The sequence below is a fragment of the Panthera onca genome, chromosome C1 (genome assembly GCF_046562875.1).
Source record: "Panthera onca isolate mPanOnc1 chromosome C1, mPanOnc1 haplotype 2, whole genome shotgun sequence".
Lineage (NCBI taxonomy): Eukaryota > Metazoa > Chordata > Mammalia > Carnivora > Felidae > Panthera > Panthera onca.
Genome location: NC_138346.1, coordinates 190,248,027 through 190,270,575, shown reverse-complemented (window position 1 = coordinate 190,270,575; position 22,549 = coordinate 190,248,027). Strand labels below are relative to the sequence as shown.

The following is a 22,549-nucleotide window of genomic DNA, read 5'->3' as shown; positions in this document are numbered from 1 at the left end:
CTTTGTCATTTCTCACCAGTATCATAATTACATAGCTATAACGACTTCTCAGTGCCTTGTAGTATCTGGAAGGCAAGCCCTTCATCACCGTTCTTTTCCTCACTTTTTTTTTTTTTTTTTTTTGTTCATGTCTTCTTGGACCTTATTGTTGCATATGAATCTTAAGATCTTTTTATCTAGTTCAGAAATCAAAGTGAAACCCTGTTGGAATTCTAATATGAACTGCAATGAAGTTTTATATTATTTGACAGGTATGATATTAAAACTTCCTCAAGTATAATAGGCTTTTACAGTCATTCAAATCTTGTTTTATAGCTTTTAACAATTTTTGTTTTCACTTTTTTCATATATATTCCATTCTAGATGCTCGTTTCTAGAGCAAGAAAGATACTTATTTTATATGTATTTCTGATGAGGTAAGTTCCTCACATGAATGTCCCCTATTAATTTTAGAAGTTTTTATATGAGACTTAGGTTTTTCTAGATGGTCCATCATATTATCAGCATAAGGATATATATATAGCTCTAACTGTTCTTTTCCAAAATTTTTGCTAGTTTCCTTATATTATTGTATTTGATAAATCCTTCAAGACAATGTTAAGAAGTAACGTGCTGGCAAGTTTCTGATTTTAATCAAAATGGTTTTAGTATTGCAACCATTTAGAATACTATTTGCTATGGTCTTTTATAAATAGTCTTTGTTAGATTCAAGTAGTGTCCTTCTATTCCCATTTTACTTTGAGTTTTCAGTATATTAATTAAAACAGTACTTGACAAAGAGCAAGTGCTCGATGACTACTTGTTAAACAAATAAAGGTATATTAATGCTGAAGGTTTTTAATGCCCTTTTCAGTGACTATTGACATGATCATACAGTTCTCCTCTTGACCTTATGGATTGTGTGAATATATTTCCTGGTATTGAAACACCATGGGAAAACTTTGCTTGGTCATATATATTATGTCTTTAGTGCATTTCTGGTTCTACCTGTTAACATTTTATTTAGAAAATTTGCAATGAACTCATAAATTTATCTATTTGTTCTTTTGTACTTAAAAAACCATGTTTTAGCATTGAAGTTTTTTGTGTCATTAAGTGAATCAAGGAACATACATCTTTTTTCTTAGTCTAGAACACTCCTTTGTTGAGAACTGCCCCTTACTCACGTGAGAGCCCAGAAACTAGGTCTACTAGGACACTGCCTGCCCACCTGGTCACAGCTCCCTGATCAAATGATCTTGCCAAGATCTAGAATTTTGAATTGGGCAACAGACACTGGGAGTTGCTACAACTGAACCATATTAAGCGGGGTAGCTCAGAGGCATCCCTCTGGGCACTTTACTTTGCGATGGTCAGAGATACACTGGTTCCTAAACTTCCACAGACTGGGCCAATCACTTCTTCCTTGGATTCCCAAAGACACTCCAGAATCCTTCCAATAGTTATCACCATCACCACCACCATCACCACCGCCACCATCTCTTTAACTTAGAAAGCAATTCTGGTGAACTTGTTGCTTGCAAATAAAAGAGACTTAATCACAAAACTGTGTATAGAGTCGCCTTTCTTCGAATATTTCAATAGTTTTGCTTTTGTTTTAAGCCAAAGCTTAACTTTTCCAAAATTACATACTGTGTAACACGTGCAATAGAAACCTCATTTGATTTGTTCCTGTTATGGAAGAGTGTTTGGCGTCCCAGCCAAATTCAAATTTATGTTGAAGCCCCAAAGTGACTATAATTAGAGATAGGGCCTTTATGGAAGTATTTACGGTTGAGTGAGGTCATAAGGATAGGGTCAGTGCCTTTATTAGAAAAAAATGCCAACGAGCTCCTTTTCTCTTCCCATCCACACAAGAGAAGAGGTCACGTGACCACACACTGAGATGGCACCCATCTTCAAACCAAGAGAAGAGGCCTCAGATTGCAACCTACCTTGCCAGTACCTTGACCTTGGACTTCCCAGCCTCCAAATCTGCAAAAGAACAAATTTCTGCTGTTTAAGCCATCCAGTCTATAGCATTTTGTTAAAGCAGCTCAAGCAGACTAATACAGTTCCCGCAGATAGCAAACTAGGGACCTAATGCCACTTTTTGAATAATCCATCATTACCCCACTATTCTGAAATGTCACTTTTATAATATATTAAATTTAAATAAATTGTCAGGTCTGTTTCTGGGCTTCCCAATTCAATTCACTAATCTATGAGTATATTTTTGGCACTGGTTTTATCTTACTTTGATAATTGTCCCTTTCTTGTATCATATTGGTAGGGCAATTTATACCAATTATATTGGTAGGGCAAGTCTGACTTTATTATTGTTGCACAATTTTACCGGCCATTCGAGAATACCTACCATTCCAAGTAAGCTTTAGAATCATTTAATTTAGGAAAAAGAAAAGTTGAGCTTTAGTGTGGGAACATTCAAGTGGAGGGAAGGTGACATATCTAAAATGCTGTTTCAAACCCTGAATATGGTGCTTGTTACTATTCTCTCTATTTGAGTCAGTAACTTTTGTAGTTTGTTGTTGTTGTTGTTGTTGTTTTATTTGAAAGAGAGTGGAAGTGGGGGAGAGGGACAGTGGGAGAGAGGGAGGAAAGGAGAGAGGCAGAGAGAATCTTAAGCAGAGCATGGAGCCTGATGTGAGGCTTGATCCCACAACCGTGTGATCATGACCTGAACAGAAATAAAGAGTCAGACACTCAACAGACTAAGCCACCCAGGCACCCCTGTAGTTTTATTTATAATGTCCCACGTAATTTTTGTTTAGCTATATTTTCCCATTTTATTATGAAAATATTCAAACATACAGAAAAGTCGAATAATTTTACAGTGTACATCCATGCATCACCACCTAGACTCTACCATTAACATTTTACTCTATTTTACTGTGGGTTTTTTTTTGGGGGGGGGGGTAGCAAATGAGAGCATAGACTGCCTGGGTTCACCACCTGCAAAGTGAATAATGCAAGGCAAGTTGATTAACTTCTCCAAATGTGCTTTCTTATCTGCAAACTGGGAACTGCCACAAGGGGTTGGTATGAGGCCTAAATCAGTTAAAATATGTAATGCACTGAGAACAAAGACTCATACTCTGTAAATACTGTATGTCAAGTACACTAATCTATGGGGGCTACTATAACTAAACATCATAGACTGCGTGGCTTAACCAACAGAAATTTATTTTCTCACTTATTTCTCATTTATTTTCTTCTAGCCTATGTGAGGCTACCAGTTCCAGATCAAGGTCTGGCAGGGTCAGTTTACGGTGAGAACTCTTTCTGGCAGGTAGATGACACCTTCTTGCTAAATCCGCACATGACCTTTCTTCAGGGCCTGAACTTCAGAGAGTGAGTGAGCCCTCCGGTGTCTCTTCTTATAAGGACACTAATCCTATGGGACTGGGGCCCCACCCTTATGGCTTCATTTAATCATAATTACTTCCTTACTCCACATAAAGCTCTACAGGAGGGGGTTAGGGCTTCGTAGGAAATTGCCGAGAGTTGTGGGGAGACACAACTATTCAGTCCACAACAGCAAGTACATAGTTTCATTTTATTTTCTAAATTGTTGTTTTTGTAAGCTATTGATATAGAAGCGTATTTGGAATGATGTACTCCTATGTTTTTGAGGAGAGCAAACCCACGAATAAAAGAGCATGACAGTTAATCATTTTTTGCAGAAAATGCATAAAAATGCATTTAAAAAAAACCCAGATGGGATGTGTGTGGGGGTGTGTGTAGGTAAGTCTGTGTACCAAATGTTAACAATGGTTATCTCTGCTTGATGGGATTCTAAGAGGTAATTATTTTGCTTTTGTGTAGTTATTTTCTGGCATTTCAGAAATGCAAGGAAAGCAACCACCGTAAGAATGTATTGGATTTATGGATCGTGGTATTCTTTTAATAAAACAAGATTCCATTCCACTTTCAGCCTTTTCCATGTACATGTGAAGGGAAAGCGGTATGGATTCGTTTATACCAATGTTGTCGGGACAAAAAAGTGACACAGATGCTTCCCTTTTGCCAAGGGTTTCCAAACCTCCCAATGGAAACATTCACGTGCCTCTTCCCGGCAGAGGGGAGACGGGTAGTTTGGGGTGGGGGTTGGGGACAAGAGCACCGGCTCCGGCTCCCGCCGCAGAAGCGGGGCTGCTTTCCCCGGGGTTGGGACCCCGGGCCGCAGGGAACCCACAGTGACGGGGCCGCCGGGCGAGCATCTCGGGAGGCGCCGCGAGCGGGAGGCTGCCCCGGAGGACGCTGGGAACCACGCGCAGAGGCCGCTGCCGCGCAGGCGCACCGGCCAGGGCTGCGCTACGCGGAGGCATCTCGGCGCTACGTAGGGAGCCGCCGGCCGGGCGAGAGGGCAGGGGCGAGCCGGGCGAGCCAGCGAGCGGGGTGAGCGGGAGCGGTGCGGGGTCTGGGGCGGGGACCTCGGGAGGCGCCGGCGAGACACCGCCCGAGGTTCCCCGTGGCGCGTGATGTGCCCAGGAGCCCGGGGTGGCGCTCGGACAAAGGCAGCGAGGTCCGGGCCTGGAGAAAGGTTTAGCCTCTCGGTTCTGGGAGGAAGGGACGGGGTTGGAGGGCATCCGTGATTTGCCACAGCCAAGAGAAGGAGCTGGTGGGATTCAAACCCAGCTCCTTTGTGATTCCAAATCTCAAGGCTAATTTAACCATAGTAAATTGGGTTTTATTCGTCTCTTTGTGCTTCGTGACACCAGCACAGTGGCTTGGACCGCGTGGGCTGTGTATATCCACCGTCTCCATATACCTTTTGTAAAAATTTTTTGATGATTGGCGTTAAGTTCTAGAATTCTGACCGTGCGACTGAGCACTGTAGATCCTTTTGCTGACTCTAATGTTTTCTTTTTTCTTTTTTTTTTTTGACTCTAATGTTTTCTATCCAGCATCATCAGGGGACCGTAGCGGTGGTTGCATAGAAAACACCTGGAGCCAAACAGCTGCCTGCTGAGGAGACAGACGGAGCTCCAGATGGGATGTTCCTTGTGAACTTGGACATGAAAAGGTCCAGATTCTGGATTTTGGTACTGTATGTTCCCCCTGGTTCCTGAGAGTAGAGGACTCCAGCACAACTGTGAAGCCCGAGTTTCCAGCAGTGTCTTTATCAAAAGTGGACAGGTCCAGATAGGACCTTCTGCCTCGTGGGCTGAGGCAGAGAGCCCTAGAAAGGAGTGCTGAAGTCATCATGCTACAGCAGCTCCTGATCACCCTGCCCATGAAGGCCAGCACCTGGGTGAAGTTGCGCCATCCAAAGAAGGCCACCGAGGGGGCATCCCTGTGGGAGGACGTGACTAAGATGTTTGAAGGAGAAGGTGAGAATAGACTGGCGGGAAGGAGGAAAAGCAGCAGCATCTAGTTTGAGAAGGAAGGTAGACACCTGAGCTAAAGCACCCCTTGGGTAGGCAATTGGGGAAAAGATTTCTGGGGTTCTTGATTATGGCTCCTGGCCTGCGTTTTCAGTAATGGTCATTTCAACCTGAAACCAGTATGTAAGTGTCATGACTGTGTATGTTACCTCTTTTCATTTCCCCCATAGGCGTGTGGGGCAGGGAAGACTTGCCTGATTTTCTGTATTTTACAGTGAGGAAATTTGAATCAACTGAGAGACCAGTCTAGGCACTTGGTGGCTAGGCCAGAAGTAAAAGGCAGCAGGGAAAGTACCAGGTGAGCCTGGAGTGTCTCGAGCTAGAAAGCAAGGACGAGTGCAAAGATGCGTGTCAGCAGGATGGCAAGTTTGGACAAACTTAGGACTGTTTAAATATCCAGATTGATTGTAACACTTTGAACAAATAAAATTCCGTAAGTTCATGATGGCATTTAAAATAGAGAAAGGGGAAAAACTTAACACTGGTGGTGATTCCTACACTGATTCCTTACCTTGAAAATAAATTATTATCAGAGTGAAGAATACATTCATCTTGCTTTTTAAAAGATCATTTCCGTTTGTTGAGGGAAAGCTTTTTACAGAAAATATCTGCCGATAAAGAAGTGGAAGGAACGATAGACTATATTACTATAAATGAAGTAATTGAAAAGTTGATGGGGAACAGGGTATTCACAGGGTGCCAAAGTATTGCCCCCACAAATTGCTAAAAGCCAAGGAAAGAGCACGTTTTTCCGATGGCGATATGTGGTGGCCACTGTCTTAATCAAGTGTGACAATGATGGGATAACCTCACATTTTGTACCTTCTGGGTAATGTATTATAAAGCACATGGTATCACCCATGAGGAATTCCTGCCAAAATGTTTCATCTGATCCTAAATTGAGCTTAAAGGCTGAACTTCTGGTTTAAAGAAAATACAGGGAACAGAGAAATAAGGTAAACCCTAGCACAGTCAGACTGTGTTGGTCTCATAAGAAGCCAGTGCCATGAAAAAAGGGGAAGTGTGGCACCTGGGTGGTTCAGTTGGTAGATCATCTGACTTCGGCTCAGGTAATGATCTCACGGTTCACGGGTTTGAGCCCCACGTCCGGCTTGTGCTGACAACTCGAAGCCTGGAGCCTGCTTCAGATTCTGTGTCTCCTTCTCTCTGCCCCTCTCCTGCTCATGTTCTTTCTCTCTCTCAAAAATAAATAAAAATTTAAAAAGGCAGGGGAGTACTATTCTAGAGAGACTAAAGATAACCGCTTTGAATGTGTGAACCTTGGTTGGCTCCTGGGTTGAGAAGAAATCCAGAATAAAAGACAGTTTGAGAAGATCTGAGGAAATCTGAATATGGAATTATTGTTTTCAAGTGTTTATTTATTTTTGAGAGATTGCGTGCATGTGCAAGGGAGGGGCAGACAGAGAAAGAGAGAGAGAGAATCTCAAGCAGGCTGTGCACTGTCAGCACAGAGCGTGATGTAGGGCTCAGACTCACGAGCTGGGATATCATGACCCAAGCCAAAATCAAGAGTCTGACATTTAACCAACTGAGCCACCCAGGTTCCCGTGAATACAGAATTATTGTTAACTTGCTTAGGTGTGATAAATGGTATTGTGGTTATGCAGGAGAAGATCCTTATTTGAGGTATTTAGGGACAAAGTATCATGATGTCTGCAACTTTGAAGTGGTTCAGAAAAAAATATAGATGAAGCAAATATGGCAAATGTTAACAATCACTGAATACAGGTGGTGGATATATGCATGTTCAATATTCATGATGAAAAGTTGGGGAAAAATACAAGGACAACAATTCATGTACCTCAGTTCCTAGTTCATATTTTTAATACCTCAAATTCAGCCAGGTTTTAATACTTCAAATTCAGGTTGGAATTCTAGCAACCTGGCAGGGTGTTACGCTTAACGCTTTAGGAGATGGGAAAAAATGAGCCAGACGGAAATAAAAAAACTTTCTACCCATATACTCATGCTAATATTCAATTGAGGGAGATAATTATACAAATAAATATGATAGGCAGTCTGAGATAGATAACAGAATAGAGATAAAAACAAGCTTTGGAAGAATACAGAGAAGAGGAAGCCTTCTTCTCATTAAGAGTGTTTGAGAAAACTTCACTTGAACTGATCCAGAAGGATATCTCAGGTTTTCACTGAGTAGGACTTGGGGAAATACTGAGGTGGGTATTATGCAGGTATGTTCAAAGAATGGTGACTGGGATTATGTGGGTGGGTGTGTCCAGTGGTTGAAGGAGGATGTTTAGAAGGAGATCATGGATAAAGAAGGAGAGAAGCAGTGACGGACTGGTTGTGGAGGGTCTTGAAATCCACGGTAAAGTGTTCGGATTTTTCTTTCTTGTCAGTGGGGAAGCTTTGAGGGTTTTTGAACAGAGGAGTGGCCGGTAGATCTGTGCTAACGGACCAACATTGCCCATTGGGAAGTATTAATGCCCAAAGCAGTGCACCTTAGATCCTTTTCATTAAGGAGTCTCCGGTCTGCTCTGAAATGCTCTAATGTCCCTCTCTGTGAATGTTTTAAGAGAGGAGCCATATTCAGGAGGTCTGGTCTGCAAGCCATTTTTCTAGGTCTGGGGGATGCAAACCTCATGCCTCTTTTCCTTCCTCAGTTTTGCTCTCTAAGGATGCTGATGAGACCCAGGGAGAAAGTTTCGAGGATGAAGTGACCTCTAGGCCACTGACAGTAGAATCCCAGGTGGGTTGGAGTTTCCTGTCACTTTCTTAAAATTGTTTGAGCCCTGGACTTTGATTTTCTTTGACTCAGCTTGCTGGATTGGATTTTCTTAGCCTGTTCTAAATCAGGCCACACTGATTGATTTCACAGGTGATTGTCCCACCGGTAGTAACCTTCCTCGGGAACCTTCTTATTTCAAGCAAACCTCTGGCCATTTATCCAACACATTTAAAACTTGTGCTGGCGTGTGTTTGTGTGTGTGTGAAAGTATGTAATATAGTTCTTGCCCTGAAACCTCACAGATGTCATCTGGGGGAAAGACAAACATTGTAAAACATTTTAAGCAACATTTAAAAATTAATAGAATGCAGTTCTGATATTCTTGGAGATGTATACACTTCACTAATGAGCTTTAAAAGATGATTTCTGGTCATGTTTTGGAGCAGAATTGTAGATGAAAAGGGAAATGAGAAGTTGCTGGCAGGTCACAAAGGGCACAAACTAAATAGGCTGACTGGAAAAGGAAGGAAAACTTCCAAGAGCAGTTTAATAGTTTCTGTGTATCGTAAACGAGCTAATCAGAAAACCAGCGGCACTGGCAATGGGCAGAGCTCTGTGCTACCAAACCCCAGAAGCGTAGGGAAACTCAAGAAAATTCTACAGTAATCAGAGAAAATCAATATAGAAGGAGATCTTCCTAGAAACCAGAAGAGTTTTGTAGTGGCATGCTCTTAGCTTCCAAGATAACATGGCACAGGGTTTAATCCCATATCCTTAACATTCCTCAAATTCAGTTTTCTCACGTGGATGCTGTTGTCAGCCCAATAGGCCTCAAGTGCCTTCCAGAATTATTTACAATATATAAAAAGCATTAGAGGGGCGCCTGGGTGGCTCAGTCGGTTAAGCATCTGACTTCGGCTCAGGTCATGATCTCGCCGTTCACGGGTTCGAGCCCCGCGTCTGGCTCTGTGCTGACAACTCGGAGCCTGGAGACTGCTTCAGATTCTGTGTCTCCCTCTCTCTGCCCCTCCCCCGCTCATCCTCTGTCTCTGTCTCTCAAAAATGAATAAACGTTAAAAAATTTAAAAAAAAAAAGCATTAGAATTGTCTCCATACATAAGGAATGTGTTTTTATCTCAGCCTTCTGGCTTCTGGGTGCTCTTTGCATTTGGTAATATTTTTTAAAATAATTACAAAATGGTTATTTAATTTTGTAGATCATACATGACAGGCTCTTGTACTTCACCACACAGTGTCTGCTTTGGTCAAGGGATCTTCCTTTAGTAGGCAGAATTCATGCTCCCTACAGAAACCTGTTCTCACATACTTTTCTTACTAACCGAAGTACTCAGTTAAGGGTATATTACCCATGCTGAAATGTTCTTGTTTTAACAAATTCTTTCAGCCCAACAAAGGTCCCTGGCTTCTCTTGTGGCCTTGGCCTCTTTTCAACTCTCACCTTCTTCAAATATTCCTGATCTTTATTGTCCTTAATCTAAATTATTATACACTGTTCTGAGACCTTCTTTAATATTTCATGAGTATTTCTCCTTTAGCCAAATTGTAAGTTATAAAAGACAGCTTACACGCTTTGTGCATTGTGTTGTAACGTGTAGCAGAGAATCAGCCAACCAGTTTTCAAGAGTATCCAGGAAAATTCAGATAGAATCTCTTAGCATGTAGACAGTGTTAGAACAACCTCCCAAACTCTGGCTGAAAAGGAACATACTTGATGTTCTAGGAACTGTTGACCTTCAAGGACATATCTGTGGACTTCACCCAGGAGGAGTGGGGACAACTGGCCCCTGCTCACCGGAGTCTATACCGGGAGGTGATGCTGGAGAACTATGGGAACCTGGTCTCAGTGGGTAAGGATGAGTTCCCCTTATAACTAGAACCTGCCTTTTGGAAAAAAATCTTTATTTCTAACCGAAGTGTTAGCTTGGGCTCTGGGTTGTGTTGGAGTTTTCTAGTTCCTTCTCAATAGCAAGTCAGGATTGCTGTGGTCTTTTCTGCCCTGGTCTTTCTACTCTACCCTTCAGCAGGCCTGAATACCAAAAAACTATCTTTAAATTCTTTGGATGACCTCAGCACATGCAGTCTTTTCTTCTTCATGAGCAGGATATCAGCTCTCCAAACCTGGTGTGATTTCCCAGTTGGAGAAAGGAGAAGAGCCATGGCTGATCGAGAGAGAGGTTTCAGGAGGTCCACGTTCAGGTAAGAGCAAGGCAGTTGGGGTCTTTTGTCATGTTTGCTAGAAAGCTCCACTTGAAGCCTTCTCCAGATTGTGGGGAAGCCCATGCCATCTGGATGGGACCTGACCTGAAACCTGATTACCACCCTGTTACCCCTTTCCTGAACTTGCCTTTTCTTGTTAGTTTCTCTGGAGTCAGAGGAAAAGAGATGCCTTTCTTATCAGGGTTAGTTTCCTTAACTAATTCTCCTGACCCAGTTGCATGATTTTCTTGTTTTCTCCAGCATTTCAAACCTTGCCCTGATGATAGCTTCTTTCTCCTGTACATTCAGGTATTCGTGGATCTCCCCTCATTAAGTACAGCACTCTTCACCGGATTCCTATGTAATTTTATTATGGATTTTACTCTTTCATGGTTCTGGTTAAAACTTTTTCCTAAATCTTATTCTGTGATCATAGCTTCAATTCTGATTCTCTTTTTAACTTGTGTAATTTAGATTTTTATTTCAGATAACTTATGCCTCTGTGAAAAATCACCACAGAATTCCTTCTGACCAAATCAGATAGCTTTTAACAACCTTCTTCATCTAAGAACAGTAATAATGACAGCTTTTCATCAGGCTGGCCTCTGTGAGTCCTGTGCATACATTAGCCCCATCTTACAGAGGAGGAAAAGAAGGCTCATAGGTTAAGAAATTTGTCCAGCATCACTTAGCTACTGGTTGGTGGAGTCAGTATTTGTTTTTTTTTTTTTTTAATTTTTTTTTCAACGTTTTTTATTTATTTTTGGGACAGAGAGAGACAGAGCATGAACGGGGGAGGGGCAGAGAGAAAGGGAAACACAGAATCGGAAACAGGCTCCAGGCTCCGAGCCATCAGCCCAGAGCCTGACGCGGGGCTCGAACTCACGGACCGCGAGATCGTGACCTGGCTGAAGTCGGACGCTTAACCGACTGCGCCACCCAGGCGCCCCCAGTATTTGAATTCCAATCCTTCTGACTCCACATTTTGTGTTCTTATGGCACGATTCTACATGGCAGCATTAGGTTTCTAGACCTTGCTACCTTTCCTCCACAGTTTTTATCTCCTACATATCTCTTACTGCTTTTTCAATGCTTCTCATCAATATCCTTTTTTTTTTTTTTTTTGATGTTTATTTTTGAGAGAGAGAAAGAGAGACAGAGTACAAGCAGGGGAGGGGCAGAGAGAGAGGGAGACACAGAATCCGAAGCAGGATCTAGGCTCCGAGCTGTCAGCACAGAGCCTGATGTGGGGTTTGAACCCACAAACCATGAGATCATGACCTGAGCCGAAGTCCGATGTTTAACCGACTGAGCCACCCAGCTGCCCTCATCAATATCTTTTCTAATGCAGATACATCGTTTCCACTTCTGTTAGGACAGGCTACACTACTATAGCAAATAGACTCTAAAATGTGGCTCGAACAGAATAGCCAGAAATCTTGCTTGTACGCTGGTCTGGGGGAACTGTTTAGTTCAATGGACAGTTCTTTTCCACCTCACGCATCTGGGATTGAGATTTCTTCTACATGGTGGCTCTGTCATTCGCTAGGGCCTCCTCATCATCTAAGTATAGCCAGCAGCAGAACGAGGGCACACAAGGAGCTCATCTGGGATGGTTTTTTTTTTTTTAATTTAATGTTTATTTATTTATTTATTTAATTTTTTTTTTTTTTAACGTTTATTTTTTTTTTGAGACAGAGAGAGACACAGCATGAACGGGGGAGGGGCAGAGAGAGAGGGAGACACAGAATTGGAAGCAAGCTCCAGGCTCTGAGCCATCAGCCCAGAGCCCGATGCGGGGCTCGAACTCGCGGACCGCGAGATTGTGACCTGAGCCGAAGTCGGACGCTTAACCAACTGAGCCACCCAGGCGCCCCAATGTTTATTTATTTTTGAAGGAGAGAGAGACAGAGCGTGAGCGGGGCACGAGCAGAGCGAGGGGGAGACAGAATCCGAAGCAGGCTCCAGGCTCTGAGCTGTCAGCACAGAGCCTGACCTGGGGCTCGAACTCACGAGCTGTGAGATCATGATCTGAGCCAAAGTCAGAGGCTTAACAGACTGAAACACTCAGGCATCCCACATCTAGGAGGTTTTTACGGGGCAGCCTCCTGGAGTGGTTCACATGACTTTCACTCTGGTTCACTTACAGGAGAAACCTTTGTCACTTCGCTGAAATCCAAATCAAGGAAGATGTAGGTGTGTGTCCAAAAATGGGAAGAACAGATTTGGTGCATATCCGGCAATTCCTGCTGCAATCCCTGAGGGGTCTCTGTCTTGCATGCTGCTATTCTGTAGCTGCACAAATGTCCACAAATGCGTTGTGATGGTTTCAGTTGTCCCTTGAGACCTGTATTCTCCCTATTTTTATCGATTCCCACATATCCCTGGTATTTAGGACATCTCTGTCTAGATGCACTGTCGTCACTTCAAGCCCAATACATTCAAAAACAGAAACCATTTTCTCTCCCAAATTTCTCATCCTGACTCCTCCTATTCTTTCATTCTCAAAGACCAGAAATCATGATATCAGCAAGAATGCATTATGTTTTTCTACTCTCAGTTCTTCCCTCATTCCTCATGGTTTCTTCTCTGATAGTACCTGCTAGATCCACTTCTCCTCTTCATATGTGCTGATGCGGTGCTAAGCCAAGTTCCCATCATCTCATGCCTGTTACTCTGATTTTTAGTTGTATTTGTTGATATTTTATTATTTTTCTGAATCATTTTACATGTTACTATCAGAGTTGACCTCTTGAAATATGACATTTATTTTGTTCTTACCCTGAAAAGAAAAGTTAAGTAACTCTTTATCCCCTGTAATAAGTGATGTCAACATCTCTGCTGGCTTTCTAAGTCCACTCCAAAATTTACCCAGCTATTCCTGAGCACTTTGTATGTGCTGTTACTAAGGTGAGGTTAGAAATCCTGGGGAATAAGAGTTTGTTGTAGACAGGAAATATTGGTGCTTTAGGATGGCAGGGTCCAAATGGATGGAAGCGAATAGAAAGAGAATTTCCTTCACCCCAAACTGTCCCATGTATACCATGCATAGTCCATATAGTCTCTGTCCTTTAAGATTTTACAGTATAGCTAATAATGTGTTACAAATAAGAAGCCCATTTTTCACCTCTTATGTACAGATACAGGCAAAAATTATGAAGATTGATAAAGATCCAGTGAACTTGTAGGGAAGGGCACCCATGTTTACCGAGAGCACACATACCCAGAACCCAATAATTCCTCTTTAGTAAAGCCTATGAAATATTGACAGGAGTGTACGCAAATGTATGCATGATGATAACATGAGAAACTGGAGACAACCTAAATATTTTTCAGTAGAGAAGAGTCAAGTTATGATATGTCCATCAGTGGAATATCAATATCAATGCAGTGGTATGTATTGCACTTGTTAAAAAGAATAAGATAGGGGTTCGTGGGTGGCTCAGTTGGTTAAGTGTCTGACTCTTGATTTCTGCTCAGGTCATGATCTCATGGTTCATGACATTGAGCCCCATGTCAGGCTGTGCGCTGACAGCACGGAGCCTGCTTGGGATTCTCTCTCTCCCTCTCTCTCTACCCCTCCCCCTGCTCACACTCACTCTTTCTCTCAACATAAATAAACTTTTTTTTTTTTTTTTTAAATAATGAGATGAATCTAAATGTACAGACATGGGAGGGAGCCCGCAAGATAAAGTTGAGTTAAAATACAAAACAGATGCACCTAGGTAGCTCAGTTGGTTAAGCGTCTGACCCTTGGTTTTGGCTCAGGTCATTATCTGATGGTTCATGGTTTTGGGACACATGTTGGGCTCTGCACTGACAGCACAGAGCCTGCTTGCGATTCTCTTCTCTCTTTCTCTCTGCCCCTCCTCGGCTCTCTCTCTCTTAAAATAAATAAACTTAAAAAATACTTTAAAAAAAACAGATGCAGAAAAAAAAAAAAACAGATGCAGAGCTATATGTATACTATGATCCCTTTTTTGTGCAAATGTATATTTATGACCATACATAAATACACACATTCACATATACATATTGTTGGGAATGTCTGAATGGATGCTTTCCAAAATCCTAAGAGAGTAGAGGGAATGGGGATGAAATTGAGAGAGGCTATCCCTCTTTAGTGAATGAGTTCCTAGATTATTTAACGTTTTAATATGTAGAAAGTATGGATTAATACTTGAAAAAAACTTTTTTTAATAGGGACAATTTTGTCATAGAAATACGGGCTTGAGATGATATGGTGGTAGAGTACTGTGTTCCTTAATCTTATCTCTTGATATTTGCCCTTACAACAATGCTTTCTTCTTAGTGCACTTCCTCGAATTCACATGGATGAACTCCTCCCAGTTCCTTAAAGTCCCCTCACATACCCTAACAGCTTCTTTCCTTTGATTTCTTCATTTCCTTTTATATTAGCTCTCTAGGGGGCAGAATTACATTTGAAGATAGTCCAAGGTCTCTATGCCTAGTACATGTTCATTTTCCCCCCCTCCTATTCTCACTATGGCCATTTATTTTTTAAAGTACACTGAATATGGGTCATTTGTATTTTGGGATTTCTTTCAGACTTGGAGAGTAAAGCAGAAACCAAGGAGTCAGCCGTAAAGAATGATACTTCTTGGGAAGAATTACACCATGGCCTAATGAAGGAACAGTCCACAAGAGGAAGCACCTTATATTCCACATTGGGAAGAATCTCCAAATGTGATCAGTTAGAAAACCACCAGGAAAACCAAGGAATGGGTGAGGGGCAAATCCCCTTGATCCACAAAGTACTCACTCGGGAAAGAGGCCGAGAATCTAATAGATTTGAGAAAAGTATTAATGTGAGCTCAAAAGTTATTCCGGGACCAGAAATTTCTCCGAGAAAAAAAGACCATAAATATGGTGTATCTAGAAAGCGAAGTAGATACAATTTAGATTTGATTAATCATTCAAGGAGTTATACCAGATTGAAAACCTTTGAATGTAATATTTGCGAAAAAATCTTCAAACAGCTCATTCACCTTACAGAACACATGAGAATTCATACTGGAGAGAAACCTTTCCGATGTAAAGAATGTGGAAAAGCTTTTAGCCAAAGTTCATCCCTTATTCCACATCAGAGAATCCATACTGGTGAGAAACCCTATGAATGTAAGGAATGTGGAAAAACCTTCAGACACCCATCATCTCTTACTCAACATGTTAGAATTCATACTGGGGAGAAGCCCTATGAATGTGGGGTATGTGAGAAAGCATTCAGCCAAAGCATTGGGCTGATCCAGCATCTGAGAACTCATGTTAGAGAGAAACCTTTTACATGCAAAGACTGTGGAAAAGCATTTTTCCAGATTAGACACCTTAGGCAACATGAGATTATTCATACTGGTGTGAAACCCTACATTTGTAATGTATGCAATAAAACCTTCAGCCATAGCACATACCTAACTCAACACCAGAGAACTCATACTGGGGAAAGACCATATAAATGTAAGGAATGTGGGAAAGCCTTTAGCCAGAGAATTCATCTTTCTATTCATCAGAGAGTCCACACGGGAGTGAAGCCTTATGAATGCAGTCATTGTGGGAAAGCCTTTAGGCATGATTCATCCTTTGCTAAACATCAGAGAATTCATACTGGAGAAAAACCTTATGATTGTAATGAATGTGGAAAAGCCTTCAGCTGTAGTTCATCACTTATTAGACATTGCAAAACACATTTAAGAAATACCTTCAGCAGTGATATGTGACATATGTGCAACATCAAAGACTCCTCCTAATGGAGCAAAAGCCTCTAAATCAGAGGCTTTTTGACTTTTTGGTTTCAAGAAGCAATGATTTTTTTTAATGACTTGATGCGGTGTTACCACTATCAGTTTTGCCATATTAAAGAAACTACCTGTCATCAACATCGTTTCAGAAAAGAAAGGGCATTTTAATATTTTAAAATGTAGGAGGGATAATCAGTAGGAATAGCCCTTAACATTGAATTAAGTTAGCCTTATGAAAATCCCCCAAATTTGTCCTTATTTTTCTCATTTCATTATGGGCCAATGGAAGGTTCATTGTGGCAAGTTACTGATACTTGGATTGGCTTTTGAGAATCACTGTTTTAAATATCTCTTAAATAATCAGACTAAAATATAGTATAACTTTTTACTATAGCCCTTTATATGGCTAGAAGAGGCATAGATAAAAATAACTGCCTGGCTCATTTCTACAAGAAATAATATTAAAGGAAGCTTTCCAGAATTGATAGATAACCTACTATTACAAGGGATACTTAAGTATATTTTATGGTTTCTTGTAGAGAATTGGCAAGCTTTCATAAAGAGCCAGATATTAAATATGTTAGACATTGTGGGCCATATGAGCTCTGCCAGAACCACTCAACTCTACCATTTTAGTGTAAAAACATCTAAAGAAATACATAAATCAGAATATCTCAACCTTGGCTCTTCTGATATTTGGGGCCAGATACTTTGTTTTGGGAAGCTGTCCTATGCACTGTAGTGGGTTTAGCAGTATCTCTGGCTACAAAGTGCCAGTAACTAGATGCCAATAGTCCCCCCACCCATTGTAACAACCAAAAACATCTCCCAATATTGCTAGAGGTGCCCTGGGGGTCAATATTGTACTTGTGAAGTACTTGAGAACCATGGGCATAAATGAATAGGTGTAGCTCTGTTCCAATAAACTTCATTTAAAAAACTGGTGTTGGGTTGCATTTAGCCCGAGAGCTGTAGTTTACTGTTCCTGCTATAGAGTACATAAATGACTATCCCCCTCTTGCCCCTGAATAAGCACAGCAAGAATATGGGTTGAGTAGTGTTATTTTTTTTTTATCTGATTCTGGAACTTTTGATATGTCCTTCTATAATGTCATATCAAAAGGTTAGAAATTTTATATAATCTCTCAAACAGCTCTAGCACTCAAACATATAATAGGACCTAAGGAAGTTTATCATCACTTATTTGACAATGCTTCCCCTATGATGTGACCTATCAAATAAGCCTAACTTGTCAAAAAGACTTCATTTAGAAGTTGAATTTGGGGAAGTTTGAAATATCAGAAGGTTTTAAAGCACGTGTCTAAATAAGATTATAGATCATTTTAAAACTTAATAATTATAATAATTATCTATTTAGCCAAGGTGGCAATAAGATTGGAAATCTTATTATGCCATAAGGTGGCAATAAGAAAGGAAAATGCAGAGGATTACATAGTTGTTAAAATTTAGCTTAATGTTGAAAAAATTCAACTTTAAAAACAAACAAATTTTTTCCAGGCCGGTTAAAGATATAGAATAATCTTTGTTTACAAGATAGACCTAAGAAAACTGACATTTTAACAAAGAAAAACCAAATTCCAATCTTATACTGGTGTACTTCCATATTAAGACTCATTTATTTCAACAAGGTGAATTTTTAAGCATAAGTAAATCAGTCCTTCCTTTTTCCTCCCTAGCATCTCCCATGTTGATACATACATTTTGAGACAAGGACATCCAGGGTGCTGCATGGATCTGAGTTTTTGTGGTGGGCGCTGTGGTGTGCTGACCAGAATCCCCATCAGGAATAAAGGACTCTCAGCTGTAGAGATCGTGGCCAACAGTCCTCAACTCTCACATGCCATGAGGGGTCACCTTAACTGAAGACAGCTGCCTTGCCAAGGCATACCCTCTTCCCAGGTTGTCGCAAACAATGACTTATAAAAGTCCAGCCCTTTTACCCTAATTTAGAGTGATTCTGAAGGGTAATCCAACTTTTGGAACTCCTCAGAGAATCAATGGAGTCTTGTGTTGATATTGTATGATCATTCAACTTCTGCCTAATCTTGCTCTCTTACTCTCCCTTCTCCATGCGTTGGTCACTCCCTAATAAACTTTTTTACACATTAATCTCCACAACCGTGGTCCTAACCACACACAAAATTTCTTAACGAAGATTCCCTTCTCACAAACATACAGGCTTTCCTTTTTACATTCAGATTTTGATCTAAGTTTTTCCTTTTTAAATAAACAGTCTTGCTTTCCTTGAATTACATCTGTTTGTTCTTAGATTACCCATAAAATTCATGAGGCATTAGAGTTCTAAGGGTTTTTCCCCCCCTTTCCTGACAAATTTTGCAATGGAGATAACATGAACTTATTTGAATTTCAGTAAACATAGAATAAAAGTTTTACATTTAATGCTGAAATTCTAAAGATATATCCATTTGATTAAACCAACAACCTTAAATTAATTAGCTTTAATACCTAATTAAAGATCTAATTAAGACCTAATTAAATACCTAATACAAGATCATGTGAACTTGTAAAACATTGGGTTAGTTTCTATCTTTGAGTTCTAGAATGCTCAATTCTTGGGGCGCCTGGATGGCTCAGTCAGTTGAACATCTGACTCTTGATTTTGGCTCAGGTCATGGTCCCAATGTTGTGGGATTGAGCCCTAAGTTGGGCTGTGCACTGGGCGTGGAGCCTGCTTGGAATTCTCCCTCTCTCTCTCTCTCTCTTTCTCTCTCTCTCCCCCTCTTTCTCTCCTTCACCCTCTGCTCCTCTCCCCCACCTGTGTGTGCTTTCCTTGCTTAATGCCCAATTCTTACAAGCACTTATCTTTAAACCAACTAAATAGAGCTCTTTTACAAATTAATTTTAGCAATACCATTGGGAGGTACAGAAAACATCTCACATAACATTCATGGACACAGAAACAAGTACATGAACAAGATGCAAACAAAAGCTGAAAGGCCCAATTTCCAATTGTCTCCTTTTTACAAGACAAATCTAACGGCAAGATGGTATTATAATTTATGGATCCATTAATTGGTCATTTTTCTCTGTATTTGTGGCCAAGCAGCATTGCAAAAACCGATGGCTTGATTTTGGAGAACACAGCTGCATGTGGGGATCAAATCGTCATTTCCCAGTTTCCACTTAGCACACAGCCAACTTTATCCAAAGATACCAAAAGATGCAACAATAAACAAATTGTGAGCATTGGTTCCTCCCCAAAAGTCAGAGCTTCACCGACTCAATCAAACAGCTTCCTCATCAGCCTTTTCTTAATCAACCAGGAAAGGGAGGCTAAGAGAACCCAAATCCCCTATTTGGAGGCATCCAAATGGGAGGAATAAATCTAAGAGCCAAACTAAACAGGAAAACGAAAGCTCACAAGCCCTCCGTATGAAATATTCACCAAGAGACATCTGTCCAAACCAAACCCAGACCTGTTTCCTTGCCACAAGAGTTAAATTGAGCACTGAAAGCTGGCAGCTCAAGCCTAACCAGGGTGGACTGGAGCCTGGGGACAGTCCCCGGGACAAAGAGCCTAGGTACTGCTTGGGCTCATCGCTGGATTCCTGTTACAGGCTGAGGGCCGATGAACCATGGGCAAAGAGCTCCTGGATGGCTCCCCAAGTTTGTAACCGAAAGCAAGTTTATCCATGGGATGGGCGACAAAGATGATCAGATAATGGAGCATGCAGCAAGGAAAGGGTTTATTCGAGAGGCAGCAAAATAAGGAAATGGGAGGACAAATCTTAAATCATCCTCTCCAAGGAGAGACAGGGAGGTTTAAAGGCAAACAAAAAGGGTAAAAAGTTGCAGTTGAGTTTATTACTCTGCAGCTGCAATTAGTCCCCTTAACTCTTTGGTCACTGTTTTCACTAATTTTCTCAGAATATTGAAGATGTAATACTTACTCATGGGTGGTGTTTGGAGGTGGGAGGAGAGCACCAGCCTGGGCAATTCAGTACCTAATACTATAGAGCTAAAATAACGTTTCCCTGTCCTTCATTACAGGGATAACATAGAGGATTATTTTTGTTATTTTGAGTCCTCTTTGTGTGTGCTTTTACCTAATTAGAATCATGGGTTAGCTGTCTTTTGAACTGCAATTGTTTTTCACTGAACATTAGGTTGTGCTCAGATCCTAAGCCTTCATAGCAGAGTGGTGAAGAGTTTGCATTCAGAAATCCTAAAAATATGTATTCAAATTCCAACTCTACCACCCCCTAACTTTGTGATCTTAGTCAAACTTGTTTTTTCATCTGTCAAGAGGCATTTAAAAAAATTTTTTTTAATGTTTATTTACTTTTGAGAGAGACAGAGACAGAATGCGAGTGGGTTGGGGCAGAGAGAGAGGGAGGCACAGAACCCGAAGCAGGTTCCAAGCTGTCAGCACAGAGCCCAACACGGGGCTCGAACTCATGAGCTATGAGATCATGACCTGAGCTGAAGTCGGACGCTCAACCAACTGAGCCACCCAGGCGCCCCTGTCAAGAGGCATTTTTAATAGGCACTACACAACACATTTATTATGCTAGGTACACATAATCATTCAGAAACAAACCATTAATATTGCATTTTGTGTGTTTTCTCCTTGTTATAAAGTAAATGCTCATTTATGAAAACACAGAGATGTGTAAAGAAAACACGACAGAACCTAGATATTACCAATGTTAAAATGTTGATGGAAAAAGACAACATTGTCTGGTTCCATTTATATAAAGTATCAAAAGTATGAAACTCAGTGAAACAGAAAGTAGACTAGTGGTTCCCAGGTACTAGGTGGAGAGGGAAAAGGGGAGTTCTTGTTTAATGGGCATAGAGTTTCAGATTTGCAAGATGAAAAAGTTCTGGAAGTCTGTTTCACAATATGAATACAGTTAAAACTATTGAACTGTACACTTAAAGGAGGTTAGATGGTAAATTTTATGTTACGTTTGTTTTTGTTTTGTGTTTTGTGTTTTTTTTTACCACACACACACACAACACACACACACAATTTTTGTATGTATGTCTCTACAGCAAACACATTCTAGTACCCAGTTTGAAAAATTCTTCCAACCCACTTGTACCAATGCCATATCACGTCTTCACTCCCTTTACTGGTCATGTCCTCCCTTCTCTCCCTATGCAGCTTTTAGTGATGCAGGAGCAAACACCCTCCACTCCATATAGGTTTATTGTTAACGCCTTTACTCGGGGCAAGAGCATTTTACAAGTTGGATTACTTCCTGGATCCTGACTTTCTGTCTTTTGGTCTGGTAATTTCCTACTGTCTTGCCATCTCTTAGATGCCTTGTCTATGACATTATGTTATGGGCACCATAACATGGGCAGAATTGTGTTATGGGCAGAATTGCGTCCTCCCCACTGCCCTGCCCCCTGCCAAATTCATATGTTGAAACCCTAACCTTCACCTCTAGTACCTGAGAATGTGGCTGTATTTAATCCCATATTTAAGTGATCACATTTATTAATTACTTTAAAGAAGCGATTAAGATAAATGAGTCATTGGGGTATGCTCTAACCCAACCTGACCAGTGTCCTTATAAGAAGAGGAAATTTGCACACAGAGAGATACCAGGGGCCTGCAAGCACACAGAGGAAAGACCATATGAGGACATAGAGTGAAGGCAGCCATTAGTAAGCCAAGGAGTAAGTAGAGCTTCGGGAGAAACCAACTCTGCTGACATAGGCAGGCCTGGTCTGAGGATCAGGGCAGAGGGCAGGGGATGGAGGGGTTACTGCAGGACCAGCCAAGAGGGTCCTTGGCTTTGCACAGGATAGAAATGAAACTCAAGCCAGGAGGAAGTGAGAGCAGAGTTTACTGAGTAGCATAAGTGATAGAGCATAGTAGGCAGAGTATCTGAGAGACTCGTAAAGGGAGAAGTGAGTCTGCCTGTTGCTGGGGGTAAGCAGTCCAGGGTATGTGTTCTTTTAAGAATCTAGGTCTGATCAAAGGACTGTCAGGTGGACAATAGCTGTTATTCTATAAGTCACTGAAGATAGGGATTATGGGTGCCAGTGTCAATGGAAGTTTGTTCAAACCTAATGTCCTGGAGCTCGGGATCTGGTTCTTCTTAGATGTTATCAGGTACATGGGGGCCTAGGATGAAACTCAGAGAATGAATAACTTTCTTGCTTCCCCCCTTGGAGTGGGAACATACCTTCCTTGGTTTACTCAGATGCAAGGTGAAATACAGAACAGAAGTAAATGGGGCCTGGCAGAGAAATAGCAGAGATGAAGCCTGTCTAAAATAGAGTCCATTCAGTTTCCCTAACTCTGCTGAGACCTGGATCCTGGACTTCTAGCCTCCAGACCCGTGAGAAAATAAATTACTGTTGTTTAAGCCACCCAGTCTGTGGTATTTTATTGCGGCAGCCCTAGCAAACTAATGCACTCCTCTAAGAACATTAAAAATAAATATTCCAGACTTTAGTGTTTCTTGTTTTCTGAGGTG

At 41.2% G+C, this 22,549-nt stretch overlaps 1 protein-coding gene across 2 annotated transcripts; it reads left to right on the top strand.

The window, feature by feature from the left end:
* Positions 1-4,267: 4,267 nt before the first annotated feature.
* On the top strand, positions 4,268-16,208 carry ZFP69B (ZFP69 zinc finger protein B). Of its 2 annotated transcripts, XM_060626488.3 has the most exons (6): positions 4,268-4,398; positions 4,908-5,333; positions 8,033-8,118; positions 9,839-9,965; positions 10,219-10,314; positions 14,884-16,208. In XM_060626488.3, exons 2-6 carry the CDS (start codon positions 5,207-5,209, stop codon positions 16,047-16,049), a joined length of 1,602 nt encoding a protein of 533 aa, XP_060482471.3. In that variant the 5' UTR covers positions 4,268-4,398; positions 4,908-5,206; the 3' UTR covers positions 16,050-16,208. The 2 variants fall into 2 exon arrangements, with proteins under 2 accessions (XP_060482471.3, XP_060482472.3); XM_060626489.3 differs by lacking the exons at positions 4,268-4,398; positions 8,033-8,118 and having other exon boundaries at positions 5,226-5,333.
* The last annotated feature ends 6,341 nt before the right edge of the window (positions 16,209-22,549 follow it).

What these genes read in the sequence shown, in the direction of transcription:
- ZFP69B (XM_060626488.3), top strand. Translation starts at nt 5,207, where the DNA reads ATGCTACAGCAGCTCCTGATCACCCTGCCCATGAAGGCCAGCACCTGG. An exon ending in TAAGATGTTTGAAGGAGAAG is followed by an intron (nt 5,334 to 8,032) that starts GTGAGAATAGAC and finishes TTCCTTCCTCAG; the next exon opens with TTTTGCTCTCTAAGGATGCT. An exon ending in CACTGACAGTAGAATCCCAG is followed by an intron (nt 8,119 to 9,838) that starts GTGGGTTGGAGT and finishes TTGATGTTCTAG; the next exon opens with GAACTGTTGACCTTCAAGGA.